The 27,901-nt window shown below is 39.8% G+C and overlaps 2 protein-coding genes across 14 annotated transcripts in view; one reads left to right on the top strand and one right to left on the bottom strand.

The window, feature by feature from the left end:
- The window catches only part of DPF3 (double PHD fingers 3), a 189,928-nt gene extending 182,243 nt beyond the window's left edge, over window positions 1-7,685 (bottom strand). For 6 of the 10 annotated variants that reach the window (XR_013774667.1, XR_013774668.1, XM_079309466.1 and 3 more), the window contains exons 1-2: window positions 7,661-7,685; window positions 4,044-4,148 (exon numbers count right to left, since the gene is read on the bottom strand). The gene's annotated coding sequence lies outside the window, so the exon portion shown is untranslated. Of the gene's footprint in view, window positions 1-4,043; window positions 4,149-7,660 lie in introns of those variants that run through there. The other 4 variants (XM_079309468.1, XM_079309471.1, XM_079309467.1 and 1 more) reach the window with 3 other exon arrangements.
- A 246-nt stretch (window positions 7,686-7,931) lies between these two features.
- Window positions 7,932-21,586, top strand: DCAF4 (DDB1 and CUL4 associated factor 4). 4 transcript variants are annotated; one of them, XM_079310193.1, is made up of 14 exons: window positions 7,932-8,088; window positions 8,289-8,400; window positions 10,037-10,134; window positions 11,690-11,847; window positions 13,163-13,245; window positions 13,868-13,970; window positions 14,747-14,890; window positions 15,583-15,632; window positions 16,893-16,972; window positions 18,572-18,667; window positions 18,783-18,880; window positions 19,556-19,732; window positions 20,328-20,442; window positions 21,190-21,586. In XM_079310193.1, exons 2-14 carry the CDS (start codon window positions 8,291-8,293, stop codon window positions 21,381-21,383), a joined length of 1,506 nt encoding a protein of 501 aa, XP_079166319.1. In that variant the 5' UTR covers window positions 7,932-8,088; window positions 8,289-8,290; the 3' UTR covers window positions 21,384-21,586. The 4 variants fall into 4 exon arrangements, with proteins under 4 accessions (XP_079166319.1, XP_079166317.1, XP_079166316.1 ...); XM_079310191.1 differs by having other exon boundaries at window positions 7,948-8,088; window positions 8,284-8,400; XM_079310190.1 differs by having other exon boundaries at window positions 8,000-8,400.
- Window positions 21,587-27,901: the final 6,315 nt, after the last annotated feature.

The following is a 27,901-nucleotide window of genomic DNA, read 5'->3' as shown; positions in this document are numbered from 1 at the left end:
AGTATCAGGGTACACATGCAATTAGAATGACCAAAGGCATAGCAGCCTAAGAATAAAATTTAAGACTGAGCCACAGTGATACATCTGGAAGCATCCAGAACATATAAATAGTTATATAAACTACTGTATTGTATTACATTATATATTACCATACAACATATATTACTCTATGTTATTATAGTAATACAGGCATATAAATAGTAACCAAGACACGAGTAGACAACATGCATTATCATTATGAGACCAGGTATCTGCAGATTATCTTGAACTTGCCTTCAAACCCTTCCCCTGTCACCAAACAAATCAAAGAACACACACATACCCTCTACACAACACACAGATATGTGGAGACTGCTTTCCCATGATAACCTTCCCTCCTCCCACCCTTCTTCCTTCAGGATATGCTCCTGAAAGTCCTCAAACGAAACTTGCTCACACCACTTTACACATCAGTAACAGGAAGCCTCCCACATCAGTCTGCATACTCTGAGCTGAGCTTTCTCCTCTTTCTACCATGCTCTGCCTGAGAGAGAATTCAGAAGAGAATGAGAGACAAATTCTTACCTCATAAAAGTCTCATTCCCTTTCCTTAAAAAAAAAAAACCAAAACAACAAAAAACCAAACCAAATATACAAACAAAAAACAAACAAAAACCTCACTTGAAACAAAAAGTTCCAACACACATCTTCAAAGAAGAGGTGGGGGGTGGGGGGAGGAAGACTAAGCAAGTCACCCCTGCAACACTCAGAGTATTTTCACAAAGGGAATATCTACAGCACAATGCATACAAGACAGTTCAGGAAGCTCACAATCTAAAACAGTGTTCATTTATTGTCCATTTCTGAGAACCACCCTCATATGATTATAATGCCTCCTTGCACACAGGCAAAATTAGTTGCTTTCCTTTGGATATGAGTAGAACATAGACTTTGAGAAATAAGGTGTTAGCAGCCCTGTAACACAATCTTTGGTTGCTAGGTCAAAGATAAAGTTGTTTTTTGAAAGCAAAACACTGACTTCCAGATCGAAATTTCTGAAGAAGGGTTATTTCTTGCAATATCATCAGTCTGTACATCTGTTCAAATCTTCATGCATTTAATATAGAAGTCTGCTAAGAAAGATGATTCCTATGGTCTGTGTGTCACAAATTTTTCTTCCAGTGGGAAATCAGCTGTCAGAGCCCTGACATCTGCTATTGATGTGTAAAAACAAAACAGTTCACCTCTCTCTGTATAAAAGTACATACTTAATACCCAAAGGAGGCAAGGGAGACTATGAAGCAGCACACAAGATTTCTGACCCCAAAAGAGAATACTTCCTTGGAGATGCTGACTAGTTCTTTTCCTGGCAAGTTTTAAATGCAAGCCTAGAAATCAATCTTGAAACTGTAAGCACTTAGTGTATTAAACACCCATAAGCTGAACAAATGAGTTCACAGGAAAAATGAAAAAGCTGCCAAAACTCTTAAGACAGCATTATTTACACAAAGAACTTAACCTTCCAATTCAGATCTTGAGTTTTTCCCCTAAAAAGGGGCAGGACAGCATTACTCAATACAGGTTTCCTCACCATCAGGATATTCTATTCCACAATGGCTCTGCAAGGAACATAAGTTCCAGTTCAGCATTCTGGTAGTGTAAGCCTTGTTAGCATTCCTACCTGCTTGACAGATCACCACCTGCAGACATGATTTAAAAAAACTTAACAAAACAACAACAAGAAAACCCCAGCAAAATTAACAAAGGAGACAGGTTTTGTTTTGAACTGACAAGTCAGACCTATAGCATCATATGAAACATGGCAGAGCACAGACATTTCTGTGGTCACTATGACTTTCAAATCTCATGCCTTCAAATTAGCATTCTCCCCACTCATACACTGAAATATGTGGTAATGAAGTTCTGGTTTGTAGACAGAGATAGGTTCCTCTATGTCTATACACACACAACTTTCATAAGCCTACATCACCATCAGGACAGGTGAATATCATTACACATTTAATAGTCCTTAGACTGGGCCCACATGTATAATGACAGAAGTCAAAAACCCACAAAAGACATTTCAGAGTGTTAAGTAATGGCTCATGCTGCACATAAATAATATTTAAGATACTTAGCTAAAACATCAAAAATGTTCAAAAGGACTACCCATGTATCCAGCACTTTGCCATTCAAAAGACAGCATACTATTTTGAAAAAAAATTGTAGTGCAAAAAATGAAACCACTTCTGGAACAGACTAACAAAACCTAACTGGTGCACAGAAACCTGTACTACATCACAGGAGCATCAAGTCTGACACAAAATGGCAAAGCAAACAATTCTTCCTGCAGTAAAAATTAAAAAAAAAATCTTTAACATCCCTTTCTAGTCAGGGTCAATAAGACCTCATTTAGGACATACACAGTATCTGCATAAAATTTAGCACCAGAATCTGGGTTTCAGTTTGTCTTTCAAGGGAGAGAAATTTCATTGAATATCCTGTGTTGGAAGGGATCCACAAGGATCATCAAAATCCAGCTTCTGGTGCTGCACAGGACTACCCCAAGACTCAACACCATGCAGCTGGAATCCAAGAGTTTCCCAAGATTATCTAAAACATCACCATGACAGACCTTGCAATGACATCAGCTTCAGATATTCTCAGATTAATCCCACCAGAACCCCATAGATCTATAGGGATCCAGTTGGTCCAGCAGATCCCACAGAAGTTCAGGGTCAGCTAGGAGTTTCATAGCCATGGTCTTCCAGTTCAGTGCACTGGAACCTCCTGACTTAAAATGTGGATTTCAAATTGAACCCAGATATGCACAATAGAAGTGAATTTTGTCACAGAGAGCCTTATCCTCTGAATTCTTAATCTCTTGCTGCTTTCTCACTCTAGAAAGAACTCAGTAGATCTATCACTTCAGTCATTTGGCATTGACCAAGCAGATTAGAGCCAACCTGTTGATATCAGCAAGTATGGGTACATCTTCTCTGTATATCTAAGACCATGCCTGTAACTGCAATTACTCACTTGATACACAGGCATGGCAGCCTAGTAATGGTACACCTTCAATTCCTGGGTTCTATTACTCATAGAAGCTACATCAGGAAACACTCACGTGTGATAAACACTTGCATTTCTCTACCGAACTGGCAACAGTAGCCACCAGACTTGTCATTCTGGACTCATTAAGTTGCCGCTACATGGATCAGGAGTCTCTCTTCAACTGTCCCCTTAATGTCTAATAAGATTCAGGTCTGCATTTTTTGTTTTGTTGTTGTTGTGTTTGGGGAATTTTAGTTGTTCTGTTTCTTTGAATCCTCTCCAAGTGGCTGCAGCAGCAAGACTGTTCTGCACTGGGCTGCTGCAGTCACAGGAAACAACATGCAGTCACTGAGGTGGCAAACACAGCCCAGGCATCTGTGCCTCCCACAGGAGAGGGCAGGCCATGGCAAACAGGTCTCAGATGGGCTTTTACCAGGGTCCATCTCTTGGAATGTGCCAGCCTATCTGAAAAGGCCCATAACACCACAGCTCTGTTTCTACCAATACACAGAGCCCTGTACATTGCTGGCATCCACTCATGCCTGCATGTTTCACAGTCTATCTTCTGATTATAATCAGAAGTCATAAAGCCACTCTACTGGTGCCAGAAAAAGTATAATCTAAATATTTTTATTACTGTCTTTTTGTGACACTTTCCTAAGCACCTAAATAACTTAAATGCAACTTACTTCTGTGAAGTTTTACATACAAATTATTTGGATCCACAGGAAAAAGATTAATTCATTACTTACCAGATCATCCAGTAAATTATGTCTAAGCATGTCTATTAATAAAAGCGTTTAAAAGAAGGCAAGGTTTGACCAGCATATGTCTCTCTCCCAAAGACACTTCACCAAAAAGATATAGTAACAGAAGAAAATTTGAATTTATATCACTTATATATTTTATATATTATAAAAATAATGTGTTTTGTATTAAAAAGACACACATATATATAAATACTAAAAGCTGATACATATATCACAGGTGTGTTTTTTATGACTTCTGACCTGCAGAGTAGACAAAGCTGATACCAGGAGAAAGAAGCTTCACCATGTTACTTAGAGGGAAACTCCAGGTAAAATACACAACATCAGTGTCCTTGGACTTCAGGGCTATAAACAAAAAGAAACACACTTTTACAAAGGGATTCATTGGTGCATTCCTGCCTTTAAAATCGATTTTTATAGGAATCCAATACTAGGTACAGAAGACCCTACAGAGCCAAGACTTAGTGGTTTTGTACAAGTGCACTGCTGCCCTCTCCTGGGTCAGCTCTGATTCGCTCCTGCCCTTAAAACGCCCAGCAGACCCTCAATGGCAGCTCCACCTCCAAGACCATCAGGACCGCCTTGGGAGCTTGAGATTTTAGCTAGACAGAATCAGAAAGTGAAACACACACACATACAGAATAAACACAGGAAGTCACTGATCTTTATACAAACTGAATTGCAATCATTCCTCACCTTAACTCCTTAAATTCTACAGCAGTTTGTTCCTTTGTTCAGACTGAAGGATTTTTTCCTAATATCCACCAAAAGGGTTGTCAAGCATTAGGATAAGCTGCCCAGAAAAGCAGTGGAGTCATCATTCCTGGAAATATTTTAAGTATGTGTAGATATGACACTCGGGGACATGGCTTAGTGGTAGACTTGGCAGTGTTGGGTTAGTGGTTGGACCATCTCAAAGGTCTTTTCCAGTCTAACAGATTTTATGACCTAATGCCAGAGAAACTAAAAGTTATTTTCTGTATTAACAGCAGAGCCTGGGGGACAGCAGGGCATTCTGAAAACCAAGATAAAACAGCAAACAGCAAGTTTCACAAGAGCCTTGATACTACTACTGCAGTTCATAATGCAGAGTAAGCATAAAGTTACACAAACCCTTAAATTGCTTTCATTTCAGCAGTATTAGAACAAACACAAATTTTGCTATTAGACAAAATCCTACTTTTGAGTACCTGCATAAACCCTGGGTAATCCATGGGCCCAGGTACCCTTCCCACTTACCAAAGCTTAATGAGCTGCCTTACATAAGCTGAGCTTTAACAGGCAGAACTCATGTTTAGCCCCCAGAAAGCATGTGACAAAATACACAGCTTAAGCCTCAGAAAAAGAAGAGCTTAGACAAACTAATTTTAATTTTGAGATGCAACTGCTAAGAATGAACACAGGCACAGACCCTGCATCTCATCTGAAAGGCAACCCATTAAACTGTAGGAATCCTAAACCTACATTCAAACCTTGAAGTCTAATGTTATTGACAAAATTTGGTCTTTAAGGAATATTTTAATGGAATTTACAAATACATTTCAATCAACTAAATAAGAATAATCTGAACATATGTATTTAATCAACTACAGGGGTATAAACCCAGTCCCTCAGGTCAAGGAAGTAGAAAAACAGCCAAGGTGGACACAGTGGCAGAGTACATTCCAAGGGCAGGGTGGCGTGGGCCAGTTCATGAACCAGCCTGAGATGAGCAGCATTCCATCATTACCAACACAAGCACAGCCAATCCCACAAACTGAGTAGAAACAACTGGTCACAAAGCAGTTCTCAAACTGGTCCCACTTCTGACCATAAGCTTCATGGAGGTTGGCACTGCTGCACAGCTGTAGGACATCCTGCAACTCCAACTCTGCACTAGGAAGACCTCAGCTGAGTGGTGGTATATACAGTTTTTAGGAACATGCTTCAAGGAAAGAACTGTTCTACATGAAAGGGGTCAAAAAAAGGAAGCAAGAATCATCAAAGCTAAAAATTGCCATTTATAAAATCCTAGTGGAATGGTATTCTTGAGGCAGTCTTCAATCTACAGAAAATTATTCAAAAGGGACAACTTCTTCATATTTTAAATATGGAATACAGCTGCAGAGAGCAAGGTAACAAATTGCTTTCTAAATCCACAGAAGAAAGCAGGAATAGCTGCAATGTTTTTAAACTGCAGCAATAAGGTAACACATCAGAAAACCTTTTCATGAGATACAATAATACTAAAATGAAATATTTAGAATAAACCAAACTAAAAAGCTTTAAGAAGAGGTTAGACAAACTATTGCTAAGGAACAATGTATGGGTGAATGTGTGTATTTTATTTATATATTTGTATATTTTATTTCAATGCATTCATGGAAAACCAGTGATCTCTGAAATATCTCCCAGTCTATCTTTATAACTTTAATAGTAAGTACCTGCAATACAAATGAGAAAACAAATAATTTAATACACGTCTTCCCCAATGGTAACTATTTCAGTGACAGGAATCCCTCAGCTTATTAGCAGCATATATTGGTCATAGAACCTTGAATATTGCTCACTGGGCAGCAGAAATTAAACAGATGAAACAAAGCAAATGAACAAAGCAGAGTATAACAGTAGTTGCAAGACATTAGACATCCTGGACTATTACTCACAAGGCAGGAAATACCTTTAAAAAAAACACTGCCTAGAACCCAGTGCATAGATGTACCAGCTTCAAATTTACATGCAGATCAAGCAACAACACATATAAACCATTCACTGACTCCAGTCAACACCAGTGACAGTTTTAGCAGCAGCTCACTTTCTGTAGGCACTTTTCTCCTGGTACTGTATTAAAATTCAAAATTATCTTGTGAAAGATAAAGATCACTATCACTAAACCACTATGAAAAGTGAGCTTTTTCTAAGAAAATCTTAGAATGCCTTAGAATTAGACCATGCTGGTGCTCTGCCTTGTAAAGACAAAGAAACAGCTCATAAACTGCATATGCAAGCCACAGATGATTTTTCCAATTGTTTGCACCCTTAAGTGAATATTTTCCAAGGCTATTTTAACTTTATGCATTTTGAACTTAAAACACAGATTGTGCGAGTGAGGAGCAAAAAATATTATCTCCCAAAAATTACTCTCCTGCCAAGTAAGACAACAAACTTGTGCAAAGTCTAAATGTGGAAAGTAGCAAAACCCCGTTACCTATTTTCCCAGCACTGGCATTTCTTATTTAAGTCGTTAAAGTAATAAAAAAAAAAACCCTCTCATCTTTTTGAAAACAAAAAGGCTAAACCCCTATTTTACCACAGCTCTTTTAAGCATAGCTTTTGTTCATTTGTTTCAACCTTAACCATTCATTCAACGAACTTATTTACAGTTCTGATTATAACTGGTTTTTTCAGTCCTAGATGCTAAACAAGCAGGAAGGGGAATACCATCGCACAAAAACCGCTTAAGGACACCTTTAATAAAGGATGAAGAAGAGAAGTGGTTTTTGGTTTTTTTTTTTTACTTTGACTAAGGAGGCAATAGCTACCACCACACCTTTCTGGAGCAACCGAGGAGCTGCAGCCCGAGCTTTGCCGCCTACCTTGAGCCTCAATACCGCCCACTAGTAGAAGGCTCAAAATAAGAAAAAATTAAGCATCAAGGGACGTCAGCCGGGATAGTCACTTTCAAGACATTATCTTTTCTGAATTCCTGATAAATTCAGAGCGGTTGTAACAGCTTCTACCTGCCCACAGCCAAAGGATGGCTGTGAGGGAACCAGCGACGTAAGAGAAGGAAGAGGAGATACCATTTCGGTATCCCCTCAGCGCACGCCACCTCCTAGCAAACGCCAGGCTGCCTCTGCCCTGCATTGCCACCCTACCGTGCTAAGCGACCCTTTCCGCCCCTCATGGCTCCCCTACAGTGCTAGGAGCCCCCTTTTAGCCCACACCCTCCATGCCCTCAGCGCCGCACCCGCGGCATCCGCCCGCCCTCAGCCCGGCCCTCACCCAGCCCCGCCCTCAGCCCGGCCCTCAGCCCGGCCCCGCCCCCGACCCGCCTCAGCGCGGCGCACGCGCCGGCCTGACCTCCTGCGGTTGGACAAACGAGCTGTCCGTCAAGCGGCAGCCGCGGCCGGGCGCCAGTGAGGGGCGGCCCTGGGGCGTGGGCGGGGCGCTGGCGGCAGCGCGGACGCGGCGGGGCTGGCGCGGGCCCGGCGCAGTGAGGGACGGCCAGGCCCAGGGAGGCGGCGGGGGACGCTCGGTTATCGCTGCCCTTCTGCCTCCGTGGTTCGGGCTTCAGCGCTGCGGGGTGAGCCGCGGAGCTGGTCCGGGGCTAGCGGGGAAGTCGACAGGCGTAGGGAAGCGACTGTACTGCGGGCGGTCGGTGGGCCTGGTGGTTAGAGGTTTAAAATGTTTGAAAAGAGGCCGCATTAAGAGATTTGTCTTGTGTGCTGAGCCGTTCCAGGCAAGTAGCGGTGAGATATGCGTGTATGCTTTCTTTAAGAGCAGAAATGCGGAAAAGCTACCGTCGAGGCAAGGAGAGGCGCGGATGGAGCAGCCCCAAGCGCAGCCACCCCCCGCAGCGGCTCAGGAGAGCCAGCCACGGCAGCCGCGCCCAAAGGCAAGTGCGGGCGGCGGGCGCCCAGCGCGGGCCGAGCTGGGTCTTGCGGACGATTAAATGTGCAGAACGGTGACTTTCTAGGACTGAGAGGGTTGCCACCTGAAGATCTGTACTTCTGGTGTATCTGCCATCCTCACTGGGGGTGGAACTGCACTGATTTCTGGAAGTTTAGTGTGTGTTCAAAACTACACACTGATGTTAGACTGAGATGCGGTTCCGTGCGCCAGTCCTTTCAGCTGTGCATTATCCATAAACCCTTCATCAATATGCAAAGACAGTTCAGGAAAGAAAAATGCAATTACTTCACTCTACCTGCCTGTTTATTTTAAGCTTCTGAGTCTCCTGGTGTAAAATCTGTCATTAAAGGATCTTCCTGAATGTTTGAAAGTGTGGTAAGTAATGTGGTAGTAATACTACATGAAGCAGGTGAGGAAAATGAAACAAGGTCTCGGGAGTAATCCCCTGCCTTGAAAACGGATCCTTTCAGAAAACACGTTTTATATTTTAGAACTTACACTTGCCTGTGTTTGCACTGTTTTTATGGTTGCTTTTTCATTCCCCTGTTCTTTCCTTAGTGCCTCTTGCAGGAGGCTAATGCTTTGCTTTAATAAACCAGAAGAAGCTAATGCTTTGTTTTAATATACTAAGCTTTTTTTCTTTTTTTTTAAACCTATTTTTAGGAAAAGAGATATACATATTAGTTGCCACACTAGTTGTACCTGTGTAAGAAAATTTAGAAATGCAAATGGGCACTACTTCAGTGAGCAGAATCAAAAGGATTCTCTTAAAGAGCTTTAAAGTTAAGTGTTTGATTTGGCTCTGGGGTGTTTTTCCCGTTGTGTACCTGTTATGTCATTTAACTATTTTCAAAGTTGTATAATCAAACTACAGTAGAGCTGGTGTTAGAAATAGGGTTTCTTTGTAATTTTCTTTTCAATAAATTATTACTCTTGTAAAACATCTTCACCTACTGCTTTTAAGATGACATGTAATAAGACCTATCTTAAAAAGTGAGAAGTGTACAGGTGATTCAGGAAACATCCCTGTGGAATTTTGCTCATCACTTCTGAATGTGCTCATGTATGTTAGCTCTAAAAGAGAAAAGCTGCAGTTACACCCTGTAATGTTTATTAGAAATGCAGAGGATTTTCTTGTAATTTTCATTAAACTTTTGTTTGTTCTGCATGTTTCTGAACCTCATCAGTGGAATTCTTGTTATGGAGAGAATGCAAAATATTTTTGACCTGACTTCAGTGTTTTACCCACAGCTTTGTGCTGTGGAGATGTGTGTGCTTTCAGGAGTGGGCTGTTTGTTTAATGTACAATTGCCCAGTTAATCTTTTGCTAAAAAAAGTCAGAGGCACTTGCAGAAATAACAGCTACCTCTAATGTATTAGCAAGTAATTTAAAGCTTTTAGAATGCTGGTATCACTAATGTTCTTGAGAAATTTTTAAGCTGAATATTTTTAATTATTTGATTTTCATAGTGTAATTTATGGTGATATGCAGAGTGTGCTATAAGCACTGCAGAATGGTACTCCATTTATGTCAGTAACAATCTGCTTTCTAGATTCTTTGTGGGAAAGATGTGTGGGGCAATTGTGAGCCTGTCTTGAAGGCAATGCTGTTTTTTCAGCCTGGAACAGGAAGAATCACAGACAGCAGTGAATGCAGGTCCCAGCAGCAATGAAGATCCTTCTTCATCCAGTTCAACACAGAGCTCTGTAGCACCAGGTAAGAGATGATGTTTATAGATGAGAAGTCAGTTCTTATATTTTAGGAACTGTTGATTGTATGAAAAAAGTAATAATAGCTAGATTAATAATCTGGTGTGACAGGAACAATAGAAACTGTAAAGTTTGTGGAGAAAAGTAACACCAGGTGATACAAAAAGAAGTAGTAAGGGTTTAGAGAACAGAGCCAAATCACTTTCAGGCCCACAAATGTTTCTCTTGTTTAAAAGCTTGTGTGCTTAGCTAAGCTGATATAAATTGAAAAAAGTGCAATTCTGTTTGTCCCTCCAGAAATGCTGCTTTAGGAAGAAAATTAACTACTAAGGAAGCAAATAAAATAAGGGAGCATATAAAAAATTACAGCTTGTGTTCAGTTACTCAGCCTTTTGAAAGGCACAACAATCCACCACTTTGTGGTGTGTCTCTTGTGAGATGTGTTTCTCTTGATGCCTTCAGTGTACTTTGTAGTCTGTAATAAATACACTCTGGCTGGATACTTGTTCATTTACAATGAACAGTGAAGTAGCAGTGCTGTTGAGAAAGATGTCCTGTTTACCTTCTGGTTTCCTGACTCATTAAACAATGCAAGTCCTGAAACAATACTCAGTTAAAAGAGATGGTTTTAGTATATCACTGTTTGGTATTATGAGCATATTAGGAGATGTATCCTGCATTGTATTCCTGTGTAATTAGATACTGTATAATAGATGCAGTGTGCTTTTATAAACTTTACTGATTCATTGACTAACATTTTATTTTCGCTGACCTGAATAAATCTTGATCACTTGTGGCTAAGCTGAAACCTAAAAGATGCAGACAAGAAGCTGAATGGTAAGCAGCTGCAAAAAGAGGATACTTAGAATGAAATTTCTGGTAGTAAATAAAATATTAAATAAAAACTCTTTCAATTAAATATTAACTATTGTCTCTGAATAAATGTCTTTGAGACAATCTGTCAAAGTATTTTAAATCTCAAAGTATTTTACTTGTCTCTCCCTGCATTCACACAGACAGTGAAGCACTAAAATTGAGTGTTTCTCATCCCAGTTTATCTTTGGAAGCAGGCAAATGTACTCTTGATTTTATCTAAATCTCTCCTGAAGAAAAAGTGTCTTGTTCTGGGAAGTGAATCACTTTATTTGGATTTATTTGATACCTCATTGTCATGTTTTTTGCTGTCCAACCAAGTCTTTTAACTAAGAATGTCCCCTCGTGATTTTTTTATTAAGAAACACCTATTTTGTTCTGCAACAAAACCTTGGTTTTTTTTCCTTTTCTGATTGCTCTGTATTTCCCCTTGGTCAGTGGTGACATCCCTTCTGTACCTGTGTAGGAGCAGTGCATTTGAACCATAAATAACCCCTTTTTTCCTCCTGTAAGGGGCTCGTCTGTTCTGTGTGTGTGTTATGCTTAGAACCTCCTGGGAGTTAGAGCTTTGGGTCTCACAACTCTGACATTCACCTCCATGAAGACATGGAATATCAAAGAGCAATAAGCAAACTTAGTTTCCATCTAATTTTGCCACTTTTTCTCTCGCATGTCTCCCCACCCTGAAGAACTGCCAGGATTTTATTATGACCCAGAAAAGAACCGCTATTTTCGCCTACTGCCTGGACATAATAACCACAACCCACTCACCAAGGACAGCATTCAGCACAAGGCAATGGAGTGCAAAAGACTAAGACTCTTAGAAGAGGAAGAAAAACAGAAACAGGTATGTTTTGAAAAAGATTGCAATCAGGCTTTATTGTACTCTGGCCCAGGACAGATTATAAACTAAAGTCTGCAAGTTCTGACAATTCAATTTTTTGTTCTGCTAAGAATAAACTCCTTGGAGGTTTTTGTGTGGCTGTTCCACACAGGAATGAAGTCAAGTCATTACAAACAAAAAATCTATAAAGACACAGGGACTGTGCTCAGAATTGCAGTTGTCCAACAACTAACACTTGAGTTAGGTCATTAGGTGCCAGGCTTCAAATGCCTGCCTTGAATTGCCAAAGTGGGGTCTTTATTTAAAGTTTTTCACTTTAATAGATGTATTTATCATATTCCTGGACCTTGAAGAAGCAATGTAATCATAGTTGGTGGAAACAGCTCTTTCTCTAATAACTTTTTTGGACAGCAGAAATCAAGGCAGTTCTTATGTTTATGTCTGGAAAGCCTGTGTGCTTTCCTTCATAAAGTGTTACAGTGAAATTAATGCTGATGCTGCATATTTGTAATGTGGGTAAATATCTAACATGATGCTTTTTTCATTTTCTGAAAAACATGTCTTACAACTTTATAAATAACATCTCAGCTTACATGCTGTTATTTGGAAGAAGTGAACAGTGTTCTTTTTCTTAGGCGATTAAATTCTCTAAACAGCTCTTCAGTGTAACAAACATTTTGACTCTCAAACACTTGCATTGTCTGAGCCTTATCAAACAGATTCCTTACTCCATAATTCTGCTAAATACTCTATCCCTTGGTCTCCTCAGAAGGTGTTTGCAATAAATAGTAAAAAGTTTGTGAATCATTACATGGAATCATAGAAGGACTTGGTTTGGAAAGGACCTTAAAGATCACCTACTTTTAACCCCAGGGCTGTGGGGAGAATGGAAATGGAATGGAAAAGCTGTTTAATACAGCAGTAAGACTGCATGTTCAATATCAGTCTTGTTGTTATAGAAGATTTTGTTGTATAAGAATTTGAGGTGTTGTAATGAAACCAGAAGGTGACTTCACACTTCCAGGTGGTATTGCTGATTATATAGAGTGAAAGCAATAGCTGTTGAGGTTTCATATTTTTACTCCAGCTTCTGTATTTACAGAAGCACTCCTCAACTCACCAGGAGTATATTCTTCTCTACTAACTTTAGTAGGTCAGGGAGATGGTGCTGGAATGTGTTTTATATATTCTGAAAATTTTTATGTGTGTAGGCTAGAGGAAGAAGTTACCTAAACATGCTAAATGTCAAAGACCCACAGCTGTGTTTGAATCTTAAACACGTAAATAACTGAATACAGTTCCATGTTACTATTTCCAGAAAACAACAAGGGCTGGACTGAATTCATCTATGCTGTTACAGAAAAGGCAGCTGGGTTTGCTCAGCTCTACAAGTTATTGCAGGTACAATGATTTGATTTGTCTTCTGTTTGCAGTGCCAAGTTCTGCTGTTAGTGCAATTGGTTCTGTCAGGTTTTCTTGCATTTCTTACTGTTCCATTGGGATGAGGAGGAACATATTACTTGTAGTCAGAGATAAGGTTATATTCTGTAATAATCAGATTACTAAAATGATGAGAATTCAAATGAGGAAGTTGTTTCCCAGTTTTTCTTTAAAGAAGTTCACTTTATGTATCTGTATGGATATGCTGTATTGCCACATTGTACTTTATGAGTATAGCACAGCTTTTTTAGGATAAGTGCATTTCAATGGACATGACAATTCCCTAGTCACCCATTAGAACATCAAAAGGCAAGTTAAGTTAGTGACTTGCTGTATTGCTTTTCTGGCTACTAAAGATGTGCTGGTGTTCAAAATAGCGGGAGGAAATTTCATTAATGTGCAAGATGCACATGTTCATGGGTGGGTTATGCAAGGTAAATTTCAGCATGCTAGTTATTCAGGCATTTTCTCTTTGGTGATTGAAAAGAGGTTCTATATGGCCAAAATTTTTTTCATATATATTAAATTTAGCTTACCTGAATTCTCCTCTTCAACCCCCACACCCTCCTACCTGCTTTCACAGGCTAGTCCATGAACTAAAAGTGAACTGCATGCAGAGGAGGAAGATAGAAATTCACAGTCCAGATTCCTCAGTGGCTGGAACCAACAATTTTAAAATCATTGTGGTATGTTATGAGAAATAAGTCTTTAAGATAAAGGGAACCTGTCTTCAGTGAAAATTCAGGCTCCTATAATGAAACCACAAAGGTCAAATGTAGCTTTTAAAGATGTGTTATTCCTGCTCTGTCAATTCTTAAAATCTGTGCTCAGTAATTTTAAACAGGTAGGGAGAGGCTGTTCCTTTCCTGCAGAGGAAAATTATAAAAAAGGTTGGATATGAGAGCATTTTTTGTTGGATTATTTTTGTTTTGTTTTAATCTGATCAACATATTCTTTTGGAAGTAAATAGGAGTTGAGTGGATCATTGTGGGGCTGGGAGGAAAAGTGGAGAGGATCAAGAAAAAGAAGAAAAAAATGAAAGAGGAGAATTTTGGGAATGGCAAAGCCTGTGGTTCAGAGAATCTAAGTAAACATCAGTAATCACTTTACATTTCATGATCTTTCATAGACTATATAGGTAGCTCTCCAGGACCAGCTCCTGGCCTTGTAAAAAGAGCACTGCATAGGTAGCTGAAGCCAGAAGGGACTCAGAAACAGTGTAAGTGTATAGAATTGTTAACATTGGAAAGATTGTTAGCCAAGGTCTGAATCTTTTTCTTATCTCTGTTTTTCTGTGCCTGCATTTAAAAAGAGTTGGCCACTGATTTTAGAGGTGAATGGAAAGCAGGTGGTGTTAAAGGGATCAGAATTAATGTGTTGTTTCATTTTAGACCTAGAGCAACTCTCTCAAGCTGTTTTTCCTGTAAGTTTCCAGTGTGACCAGTAAGCTTTTATTTTACAGGCAGATGTTGCTTGTGAACGAATATTCACAGTGAACGATGTAGAGCATGGAGGATGTAAATATGGTATCATCAATCTCAGCGGTTTGGGGAAGGAGTCTCTCACTGTGGAGATGTATGACAACCTCTACTTCACAAACCGCAAAGTACTGTTTTCTCTTCCTCCTTCCTTTGGTGGTTGCATTCTCAGAACACTGTTCTTGGGAGGCTCAGGTGGAAGTGCCATGAGGGTTGGGGAAGGGGCTAGGAAGAGAATGGAACAATCTAGAAATGTGAAGCTTGGGTAAACACAGAACAGTAAACTTGTCCTGAAAGTGCTCAGTACCAGTGATAGTTGTCAGGAATGTTATCCTACAGTTGGAATGGAAGACTATGTAGAAGTACCAGCTTGCAAAGATAATGATTACTTTAGATTTGAACTGCAGCTGGCAAAACTGATGTTTGGCTACCAAAAGTACCAAGATTTGCATGCTTCTTTCTTAAAAATAATTTTGGGAAACTGTGTTTATCCTTAAAGTTTACCCTTAAATGGTGTTTATCCTCCTTTAAATATGAGGCATATATAGAACAGGTTTTCATGATCTCTTCATGCTCAGGTTCTTTAAGGAATGGTCTCTTGAATAGTAAGATGTGCTTGGTGCCTTAGTCTGTGTTTGGTCAGACTTCTCAATGCTGTTCTGTTACAAGTGTGAAGCTGAAATGCTTGTGCCCCATTACTGAGTTGTTTAGTGGGCTGAGGAGCTGTGCTCAGTGCCTAATTTTACGTCATTTTTGCATGGAAATAATCTTTCCTTAATTGAATAACACATCACAAAAATAGTATGTCTTCTCTCTGAAGGTGAACTCTGTGTGCTGGGCATCACTGACTCATCCAGATTCTCATGTTTTATATCCTTTTAAAAAAAGCAAAATTGTCTTTCAGGTTTCACAAGTCTGCATCATGCTTCACAGAAAAACTAACTTTGAGGAATATCTCTCCTGTAGTTCCCCAGAAGATAAGTTTTCTGAAAAGCAGCAGAAGTAATGAAAATCAAAATATGTTGGAATTACTGAAGCAGATGTATGGTTCTGTTACAGATATATGTAGAATTATTCCCATGTTAATGGTAAATGAAAGAACATGTTTTCTGCCATGGAGAATGCCCACTTCATTAATTGTGAATGTAAATGCCATATCCAAATGATCTGATGTTTGGAAATTGGCTAAGGCAAAAGAACAGGAGCAGAGGGTTAAGGCAATAACCTTTTTCTGAAGTGAACCTCTTTGAAAGTGGGATAGTTCATTTGTGTTTAAAACCATCCCCATATTGGTTGGGGTGAGAGGAGAATGGAAGCAATTCAGTAGCATCACCTGCAACTTTAAGAGCATGTTCTGCAGGCCTTACTCAAAGAAGAGGAAAGTTGATGATATAGTAGAGGGAGCAGTAATGAACAGTGCAGAGCCTAGAAGAGTGGGGGGAAAAATTGCATTTTGACATAGGAGATGGCAGACAACAGGTGTGCTATTAAAGTTCCAAAAGAAATTACATAGGAAAGTGTGGAATGGCCTGTGTGAAAAGCCAGGTGATTCCAGACAGACCCATCAGGGACAGGAGCACACAGGTGTGGGCACAGCTGGGGACAGCTTCGGGATCACTTGGATTGGTGGTTTCATGCTGTCCCCTAGTTGAGTTACAGATTTACCCCACTGAACTTGAAATGCAGCTTTCAAATTCTATTTGTACCTGGTATAGTCTTCATAAAATATTTAAATGTAATCTAAAGTGAGTTTTCCTTTCCTCCTTTTCCAATTTATCTCTATGAAAAAAAGATCTATATTAATGTGGTGTCATCAACATGAAAAAGAGAAGAACAATCTATGTAGGCCATGATTATTTTTTTCTTTTCACCAGTAAGATACAATAGTATTCTCTTATCTTTCTGGTACTGAAAATACACAAGCAAGAATTTGAGTTCTTTCTAGCTCATTCCTGTGAAAGAAATGAAGTGTCACAGCTTAGTTGTAAACTGTAAAGCACATCAAAGGTCTCAAGGAAAAGTGTTGTAAGCTGTAGCTGTGTCAGGGCATCTTGCTTTTCCCATTTATAAATATTAGGCAGCCTGTACCATTCTAGGGAGAAATCAGTTTTCCTTAACTCACTTCAGCAAGCTGTGTCTCATGGGAATTGCAGAAACACCAGGCTGTGCCAGTCTGCTTCCAGCATCATTGTTCAGCAGCACTAACCCAGGTAGGGTAATTTTGTTGTTTTTTTGCCTCCAAGTTTTGGTAGCAATTATAGTATGAAAAGAGCATAAATGAAAGATCATTTTAGCATTCTTTTTCAGTAGTTGGTAAGACTGTTGTATTCTTTTAAGACTAAAACAGCTTAAGAAGTGAAATGATGATGAAAGAACTTGAGACTTAATTAACAAGAAGTATTGAAAGCTCTAGTGTATGTTTAGCTGCTGCAGTACTTGACTTTGGCAGGGGAACACCTCACTTGTAAAGTAAACACCTGAGATTTTTCATGAGTAGCTTGGTCTGTAATTAACACTCAGAAGCTGCACACAGCAAGTACTCATATTTCCTTATAGACTGTCCAGAGTCACTGCAGAATCCCTTCTCATAGCAGCTCCTCAGGTATGCTCAGTGCATAAATCAGAGGTAGAAAGCTGCTAAATATCTCAGCCCATAGCTCCTTGTACAAGCTCCAGCTCCAGTTGTATGGGAACCTGACTGACTGGGAGGGTACTATGTCTTGCCTGGCTATAACTGATCTTTTTTTTGAATGTTCTTGGGGACAGGACTTAATTAATTGGACTTTCTTGATAGATGTTAGAACCATGTTTCTTGAAATCATAGAGTGCAATGCTCCAATCTGGCTTCCATTCAGACACAATCAGTTAAATTTATACAGAGGAAATTCGTGATAAATGAGAGTAAAGGACTAATTTAAAATTTTTAATGTCTTACTATGCAGCCATTACAAAAAATTTGCATAGAGTCAGCATGAATTTGAATGAAGAGTCACTGAGAGTAGATGGTTACTAGGCCAGCATACCCAGTTGCTCTGTAAAAGATTTTAAGCCCTTCACCATAATTAGCTACTGTGAGTTCCACCAAAGTCTTCTTGTTTAGTATGTCCTATTGACTATTTAGGTATTTGCAAATTTGATTTCCTTCACTCTTCTAAATAGGTGATTTGTGGGAGCCTTGCTGAGTAGATGCCGGGTGAAAAGTAGAAATTAGCCTGTCTAAAACTGTGTTATCCATCCATTCTTGTCCATGGCACCTCTGCTACCTGACAGATGTATGTATGATGTGCCATGAAGGAAGTGAAAACTGAAATAACTGAAAACAACTGCTAATTGGCACAAATTGCATGCAGGGGCTACATAAATAAGGGTCAAATCTGGGGTTTTATTACTTAATCTTTTTTTTTTCTTTTTTCTTTTTTTTTTTTTTTAATAAGTAGGCATAGAACTTACAGGTTAGGCTTTAGCTAATCTGTATTTTATAAAGTATATATTTTATTTCTAGCCCACTCATCTTTTAAAAATGGCTTACTTAGTGCTATAAATACTTTTCTCTTTTGTGCCATGGTCAGCCTTCTGACTACAAAATAAATTTCAGAGATTTTCAATATCATCTATTTACATAGACTCTAGGTATCCCACTTAGAGTTATGAACTTCCATTTCTCTTTCCTGTCTCCTGAGTTACTAAATGGGTAACACTTCCTCTGCTTATGATTGAAATGTTAAAAGAAACATGGCAATCTAAGAACCTGAGTTATCATCCTGTCCAAACATTTTATGAACACTTCATGTGTTGCTCCTGTCTTCTAGGAGATCGACCTGGAATGCTGTGCAGTTTCAAGATATCCACTGCCTGGTCCTGTGCTTGGTGCCTGAATCCCCAAGCAGACAACTGCTTTAGCACAGGTGATCTATCTGCAAGGCTAGCAATCCCCTCAGTCTCAGTGAGAAAGACTTCTTCCATTCATCTCCCAGCTGCTATGCAAATTACAGCTAAACCAACATCCTCTGTCTTCCTTAGGCCTGACACGACGAGTTCTTGTGACCAATGTAGTGACAGGGCATCGTCAGACATTTGGAACCAATAGTGATGTGCTGGCACAGCAGTTTGCCACGCAGGTAGGGAGAACCAGGCACCATTTTTTCAGAGCACTGCCTCCTTGGTGGGCTTTTTGTTCTGTTTAGGGCAGGACTCCTCATGCTGTACATAAGGTTGTGATGACAGCTGCTGTTGATGGCTGTTCCTCAGCAGAGCTGATGTGGTCTGAGGCTTGCACACAATTGAATAGCAACAAAAAGATTATCTGATTTCAAACAAGGGCAATTTTTTTGTAAGATTACAGAGGTTAAAAGACAAGGAAGTACAAAAAGCACAGTAATAACATGTAAAATTGTTTTGGTTTTGGCAAATAACTTAATTATAATAACACTCAGTGTATTGTCTCCACCAAGAAGGAGAAAGTCCCTATAAAATATTAATGGACTTTTTCACAAAGAATTAGAATGGTGAAATAGGAATATGAAAATTTCAGTTTCTGTTTTGCTGTTATGTTAGAATGAGTTCCTGCTTACCTGGGCAAACTTTTAGCTAAAGTAAATAGCTGAGGTTTGAATGGAACTAATGAATTGGCTGAAAAATATTGCGGTGTGTAATTAAAATTCTGCTTCTTAATGCATCTGTTAAAATAATTTGACAACTACACTGTAGAGCTCAGAAGCATGACACAGACTGTGTAACTTGTAAGGTGCTTGCAGATGTTACACAGTGCAATTCTTTCTCTGGGACTCTCCCAGACCCCAGTGCTGTACAACGGCTGCCGTTCGGGTGAGATTTTCAGCATCGACGTGCGGCAGCGTAACCGCAAGGGGCACAGCTGGAAAGCAATTCGTCTCTTCCATGGCTCTGCAGTTACATCTCTTCACCTTATGGAGGCTGAACATTATCTGATGGCAGCAGATATGGCTGGAAAGGTATGGTTTTGTTGTGTTTGGGACATTCTCTTCCTTTTAGAATCTGGACATTTACAGGTACTTATCCCACTCCCAAGGGCAGATGTCTCCTCTTGGTACACAGTATGGAAGTGGGTGGCAGTTCCATTTATGGATCTTCTTCCAGAGCCCATTATTTATCACAGAATGATTTGGGTTGGATGGAAACTTAAAGATCATCTGGTTCCAGCCCCCTGTCATAGGCAGGGACACCTTCCATTAGACCTTATCCAGCCTGGCCTTAAACACTTCCAGGGATGGGGCATCCACAACTTCTCTGGGCAACCTGTTCTAGTCACTCACCACCTTCACATTAAAAACTTCCTAATATTTAATCTGAACCTACCCTTCTCAGTTTAAAGCCATTCCCCCTTGTCCTGTTACTACATATCCTTATAAATTGACCCTCTCCAGCTCTCCTGTAGCCTCCTTTAGGAGGAGGCTGCTTTTGCAGGCTGAATTCTCAGCCCTCTGATCATCTTCATGGCCCTTCTCTAGACATTGCTGCAACACATCCAACTTTTGGGTGCTCTGTGCTTTAATACATCCTCTCTCAAACAATTATTTCAACTTGCAGATAAAACTGTGGGACCTAAGAACAACAAAATGTGTGAAACAGTACAAAGGTCACCACAATGAATATGCTCTTCTCCCTTTGCATGTAAATGAGGAAGAAGGACTTCTTATAGCAGGTGGGTTGACTTTTTCCCCCTTCTCTTTGTATAGTGTATGGTAGTGATTTTCTTATGCCTGAGGGGTGTTTCTTAGGTACAGCTGTTAGAAGCTGTAAAGCTGTTAATTCTTTAAAATTCAGAAAAAATACTAGCCTTAAATATACCATAATATACTATGAAAAATATATTATGGATGCAGACCTACTGTAAACAATCCTGTGAGGTGCTCAACAGCTTTATCTGCTGTGTCCTGCAAAAGTCCCATTATGCTTTCCACGATATATCTGAAGAGTAGAGTGGAAAACACTTGTTTTTAAAATTCAGGGAAATAACGTAAACAGGAGATTTGGTGATAACTTTATATAGAGACTGTATATCTTCAGTTGGTGCTTAAGTGGAGAATGTGGTGATGGACTGAAGTGAAGCATTGGCATGTGGGCCTCACTCCCTGTAAACTGTCTAAAATAAGAATTTTTAATTTGACTGAATTTTTCTCCCCTTTTTTGGCTTAGGAGCTTGATAAAGAGAAAAGCACTCTAAATACTGATTTATTGTACCTTTAATTACCTAATAGGAAATGCACATTTTTCCCATTCTTGCAGTTTTCAGTGTAAAATTTTTGTTTTGCAAAGTATGAATAAGCACTTCGCCTCTTGTGGCTGTAAAAATATTAATTCCCCATAGACCTTCTGCTTCTGTGGTGATAATCTTGCAGAACTTTGTGAAGTCCTTTTTGAGTAATGTTCAAATTTGCTTTCCTCCCAGTTGGTCAGGATTGCTACACCAGAATTTGGAGTCTCCAAGATGCACATCTGCTTAGAACCATCCCTTCTCCCCACCCATCATCCAAAGATGCCATTCCTAGTGTGGTGTTTTCTTCAAGACTTGGGGGTAGCCGAGGAGTTCCTGGCTTACTCATGGCTGTCAAACAGGATCTCTACCACTTCTCCTATAACTGACATATTCTCCTCAGACCTGGTCTACAAAGCTGCCAATCTATATGTGACATCAGAATCTTTACACCAGTCACCAATCTGTTGAGTCATTATGTTCTGCTGTTGCATCTGCTTTGCTCATCTAATTGTGAACATCCTTCAGCAGTTCAGCAAGTCTTGCTGTATACATACGTCTCAGACCTCTTGTAAATAAAAGCAAATCTTGCTGTATACATACATTTCATACATCTCTTGTAAATAAAAAAAAAAAAAGAACATGGATTAACTGTAGGCAAGATTCAAGCCTCTGAAATCTAGCTGTACAGTAACTTAGCCTCTCTTGTGCATGCATTCCAAGCAGGCACAGGCTGCACGAGCACACAGAGATGAGTGCTGCTGCTGTGGCCTCTAGCAGCAGTTCCTAGTGCAGCACTCTCACCTGGGTCTGTGTCTTCACTGGAAAGGGCTGCAACAGCACTGAGCATCCTAGCAAGGAAGGGGCTTTCAAGTAAGCTTTCACCAGCACCCTCTCAGGCAAGTAACAAAGTTTTTCAGCTATCTCATTTCTTAACATATTATTGCTCTTTTGCACCTAAAGCTTTTAGCCAGAGAGACTTGTGGAGGGATTGTACCCTGCCACTTTGATCCTGATGGGCCATCAGCTTTGTGTAACCTCACACTGGTGCATGTGCAAGAAAGCTCTTACTTTTTACTCTTGAACAGGAGTACATGTAGTTTAAAAAGTGGGTTAGTAGAACTATTCAACCAGTCTCAAAATTATTTTCCCAGAGGAGTGAGTGAGCTGCAGCATGAGCACAGTGCTGTTAACAGGGATAAGGCACTTGGGGTTGTGGTGTGAACTCCACAAAAGTTCATTGAGGACTTGGTGATGCAGCCAGTTCATCCCTTTGCATCCTTGCTAGTGGCCTGAGCTCACTGAACACACTTCATGAGGGTGTGTCTGGCTTCAGAAAAGACTCTCAGAAGTGCCCTTCAATGCAAGGGCACTGTGCAGGGAGATTCCCTCCACCAGCCCAACGAAAACCTGAGCAGAACCTGCAGGCTGTTGCTTCTTTCCAATCCATTCCCCTCTCCTTCTATTTTTCAAGTAGCTTTGGGTAAGAGGGAATCATTCAAATACAGGTACCAGAACGGCTAGGTCATAGTAAAAACCCTCTCTGACCTGCAGGGCCCCACACTTATTTCTCCTGTTCTCTCAAAACCTTCAGGCCTAAGCAACTTGTTTGCTGTTACAAAAGACCATGTTCTCAGGAGCTCTTCTTGCTCACAACGACTCCAGTGTTATGTGTGGTGACCTCCTAATGTTTCTTTGTATTTCATTTACCCAATAATATGTACAGAAAACAATAGAGCAGGAAAACTCTCCTCTTGGGAGCAGTGTCAAAACTTTAGTGTGAATATATTCTGTCAGAAATAGCTGCTGCAAGGGTAATCAAGATGAATCCCAGCAAGTACTCAAATAATTTCTTCCCTCTGAGTATACATTCAATCCCCCCAAATCTTTCTTCTAACCCATTAGCAACTTGTTTTCCCATTTTTTTACAACCATGGTTCCCCTCATACCTCTGGCTTTAGTGTTCCTCTGCAGAGCCTTCTTTCTCACACAAAATAGAGTGGGTGCTGCTCACAGCCTATTCTATGCTGCCCCTGCTTTCCACAGATAGTCATTATAAGACCAGGGGGTCTCCTGGTCTCCTAAGTGGTAAGCCTTGCAGGCTGTTCCTATTCCCTGTACTACCCTTTGTAAACAAGGGACCTAATTCCCAGTTGCTTTGCTTTTCAGTTTGAGAAAATACTCCACAGTTTGTCTTGACTGGTTAATTTTTGACATTTTCTGTTGCACGCACAGTGATAAATACACACAGCACAACTTTAGAAAGCATTTGCATTGCCTTAGTTAATAATGCATACTGCAACTAAGCATCTGTTTAGAAAACAGAAGTGTAAACCCAATCCCACTGCAAAGTCCTAGTATTACATCTGATAATCAACTCAGTTGCAACATATTCTACATTGATCTTCTTGCTAGCAAACGTGGTTCAAACATTTTCAGGTAGTAACCTACAAAGACAATGAAATCCCTTAGAGCAGAATTAATTCCAAAATTTAAATTGGAATTTAGACTCTTTCAGTGCTCTTAACTGCAGTAATTCCTGTTCTGCAAGAACAAGACCATGCGACAATTATGTCCAGTTACCGTGGGAAACACAAACTAAGAATTGTGGTTGAAAGGCATCTTACATAACTGAAGATAGTTTAATCTCTTTGTTCCTTTTAGGGAAAATTCATAAAACAAAAGAAAATAATTTCCTTTCTGTTGTTTCCAGGAACCAAGTGCACACACATGTCCCTGCAAACCCATTCACCCAACTAGTGCTTTTGCAGCCAACACTTCTAATTAAGCCTGCAAAAGCACTAAAAAAGGAGAGGGCAAGCAGGGCAAGAAGAGAGGCAATTTGGCTTCAGTGACAAATAGCAAGCACTTTACAGGCAGCAGCTAAAGTATATTAAATCATCTCATTACACAGCAACAGCAGGACCCTAAGGCAGTTAAAAAGGAACTGCAACACCCTTTTTGCTACAGTATCAAAACACAGTATTTCTTTGCCTCAGCTTCTCAGCAAGGACTGAACTAGTGGGAAACTTCTGAAAGGCCAGCCCTGTGCTCCAAGCCAGGTTGCAGCATCCCTCTTCCAGCAGACAGCATTTCCTCGGTCCCTTTGCTCCCTGAAGCATGGCACAGCACAGCACAGCCAGCTCTCCTCACTGGCCAAATTGCCAGTGCCTCCCATCAACACCACTCTCAGAAGCTACAGTCTCAGCCTTGCTCTGCTCCATATCCCCTGCTGCTATTAGTCATCTCTCAACCCTGATTAATAAAGCTTGTTACATATAAAGCCCTTTAAGTCACATAAGGTTAGATATAACAGGTAGAAAAACTTCAATTTTATCTTGAAATTTCTAAAGCAGGGACATTTACTTCTGGTCTTCTGTGGTGGTGTTGGTCACATCTTTCTGTTGGTCCCAGTTTACTGCAGTACATGCATACATGGTCATTTCTCTATTACCCTGATGAATACTGAAACTAAGAGGTTAAAAAAAAGTCAATTTACTAGTCACAAATTCACACTGGCATTTTGCATTTTTAATTTTAAGAGGGATCTATTCTAACAGGACTAGGAAATATTGCATACGTTATGAGAAAGAGAGAATTCAAACCCAACTATGTACCTAGTCTCAAGGTATCCCCCTTACAGAAGCTACTTTCAGAAAAGTTACAATCTAGCAGTGGAGAATTCAGCTTTGATCAGCAAACCTTCAGTCACTAGTGGCTGCTTGCACATACTATATGTACTGCATTTACTGTGTGCTGAATCCAGCAGTCAACACCAACTCAAAGTCCTTTCTAGACAAGGATTTTGGGGCGAGGGCCTGAGGGCTGAGAGATGCTTGACCCAACTGTTTAAAGCACTTTACAAATCAGTATAATACTTCAAATATGGAAGCCAAGGCATAAAATTGATAAACCTTTTCAGGTAATGTCTGAAAATATAATCAAGATCCCCTGCCTTTTCTTGCTGAAAAAACTTCTTTCCTATCTGTTGGCATCACGGTAGCTGTGAAACACTCTGATGCCTTCCTGGCATGTCATCATCTGCACATCACCATCATACATATGCACCTGTTTCTCTGCTGCTGAAAAATTGCCTTTTAAGAAGAAACACAAAGATTTAACCAGCTTTTCAAAACGTTAGAAATCAGTATGTTTCAGAATCTCTAGCATTCTTGAAATTAGAATTTCTGCAATGCCACCATTAAAATATCTCCTACATAAGGACTTACACACATCTATATACCTATATATCACTGGTATAATTTTTTGCTTGATTTATATTCAACAAAAAGGAAGTTAAAAAGCATTTTCATTCTGGCTTGAGGTAATTAACTAGCCGCTATTCTAATTTAGCTTTGTCACATTATACTGTTGATTTTGAAAGCCCTCATAGCAAATTTTTATTTATTTTGGCATTGACACAATTTCATTGTTGATGTACCTGCACTGCAAACAAATACATGTTATGACATAATATATGTACTGTGACTGACACAATATATATGTCAACATTGCTTTGCCATGAAAGACTGACCAACTAAAGTAGGAGATGGGGATGAAACCTGGATGATGAAAAACAGACAGTTCTATCACTTGTCCAAATCATTCTCTGTTCTCAAATTACTGGCAGGCAAATATTTGTTAGTGCCAAATTATATTACAGCCATCAGTGATAATTATAAGCAAGGACAACACCATAATACGTGACTGACAATGTCAGCTAACAAATGAAACACAGAAATGATGAGAGGCTGCCAAAATTGAATTATATTAGTATTTAAACCTAATTGGGCTGGTTATGCTGAAAGCAAAAATATGGACAACAAAGTCTGTAGAATCTCTGGGGAAGCCAGAGTCCTGCAATGTTAAAGCCCATGCTCCCAAAGCAACAGGGGCATTTATGAATGTCTCAGCACAGTCACAGCAGCCACCTGGCATAAATGCAAGGCAGATCTAACTTAAGGATGGTGTTTATTTCCACAAATGAACTCTTGATGACATCAAAAGCTAGCAAGGGTTGTCCTGTCTTCCAGAACACAACCAAAGGTCCAATTCCCAAGGGACAGACAGGAACATAGAGGATACCTTGGACAACTTCAGCCTGTGCAACTTCACCTGCAAGGCACTGGGCAGGAGAACAAATGAACAGGAAAACCAGTGCAGAGGGTGGAAGTGGGGGAGGGCAGGGAATGATGGACAAAGCAGTTTTTCTCATGCAAGTAACTCCACCTTAGAGCCTGTTCCTGCCCTGACAACATCTACATGTTGCAGCCATGCTATTCCACCATCTGTCCCCTCGCTGCAAGTCTCAGGTGCAACATCCATCTGGTACACATTTAAGTCAAGAATGGCCTACAGGTTTTGGATAGGGAGTCTAAGTAAAAGTGTCCACATCTATATGAAGCTTACATATATCTGCTTCACAGAATGAAAGGGAAACCCACCTCATCTTTTTGAAGATGAATCTTCATGCTGGATTGGCATATGTACCCATAATGGAAATAAATCCATCAGAATAGAGCAATCAACAAGTCTAGGCTTGTTATCTGGTGCTTTGGGTAAGGAATTCAGTTTTCCATCAGGTCACACATCTTTGCACATTGGCCAGTTCATATGACTGTTATTTTACTCAATGTTTTCCACAGCATTTCCTAATTGGAAGAGGTGCAGATGCTGCTCAATCTGCCAATAATCAATCTTACATAATTTTTCTGGAAAGAGATTTACATCAGTCAACATTAATCTAACTCAGAACATGCTTTTATAATGTCACATCTCAGACCAATTGAATTCACTATCCTACCAAGTAAGTGTGGCAATTTTAACTGCTAAAATATTAACATTACATAGTTAATATTTTAATATTAACTTCAGTTGACCCAAGGGACACATTATCGTCTTTACCAACTGCAACTTCATAATAATTTCTCCTCAGTGTACCATACATAGAGATGATCTAGAAATTTCCTAAGAAACAGTCTCCTTCTATCTTTGCCCTTGTCACAGTACAGAAGACTTTTTCACACAAGAGTTGCATTACTGTCAGACCTGTTTCATGGTGCCATTATGAAACTCATAGTTTGTGCTTTTGCACAGCTCCAGCACTGTTGCTGTGAACTTTTGACAGGTTTTCCAAAAACTCACTCTTGGTAGATGCTACCCATAACACAAAGCATCTCTCCTAATAGTTCAGGAATAGAATTCTTACAGGTTTCTATTGACAGTCCCACCCCAAATACAACATGCTCCCATGTTGCTTTAGGAATTTTTTCCCCCAGGATTTCCATTTCCTTCATATAAGTTTTCTGTAAAGCTTTCTGTCCACAGACATCTCTCTGGGCTCTTTTGTTCATTAAATCCTTAAAATGTTAACACTGAATAGCATTGGTCTTTCTAACATCTATCACCCTTAAGTAGCTGAGCCATTTAATAACCATATTCTTTACTGTGTACTCACAGCACCAAACAGTACCAGAAAAAATAATCGCTATTCCACACAGGAAACAGCAGAGAACTTAAGCCTTACATTTTTGGGTGTTTTTTTTTTTTTTTTCATTTTGGAAAATGAAAATCCTAAATACACCTCTCAGCATTCTCCAGAAAGAGTAACACCAAGCCTGCTGCAGTTCAAGCACCATGTAAGACTTGGCTTTGTAGAGAAACATCATAGAAGATTCAGGTCCAAGGTAATCTATCAAGAAGGCACTCATACTGACAGTTAGTGGTTGCTAAGTTACTAAGACTACATATATATTAAAAATGTTTAGACAACATTTTCCTTTTGATTGAGTAGTAGTTCTTGCTTTGACAAGGAAAAAAATCAGACAAGTTGTTGAAACAGATGCCAAAGATTTTATACAAGGAATGTCATGGCTGCTTTCTCTTTGTGCATTAACATGGTAGTAAA

This window comes from Erithacus rubecula (assembly GCF_903797595.1).
Source record: "Erithacus rubecula genome assembly, chromosome: 6".
Classification (NCBI taxonomy): Eukaryota; Metazoa; Chordata; class Aves; order Passeriformes; family Muscicapidae; genus Erithacus; species Erithacus rubecula.
This window is presented reverse-complemented; position numbering and strand designations above follow the sequence as displayed.

What these genes read in the sequence shown, in the direction of transcription:
- DCAF4 (XM_079310190.1), top strand. Translation starts at nt 8,270, where the DNA reads ATGCTTTCTTTAAGAGCAGAAATGCGGAAAAGCTACCGTCGAGGCAAG. An exon ending in ACAGAGCTCTGTAGCACCAG is followed by an intron (nt 10,135 to 11,689) that starts GTAAGAGATGAT and finishes CCCACCCTGAAG; the next exon opens with AACTGCCAGGATTTTATTAT. An exon ending in CATCCAGATTCTCATGTTTT is followed by an intron (nt 15,633 to 16,892) that starts ATATCCTTTTAA and finishes TCACTTCAGCAA; the next exon opens with GCTGTGTCTCATGGGAATTG.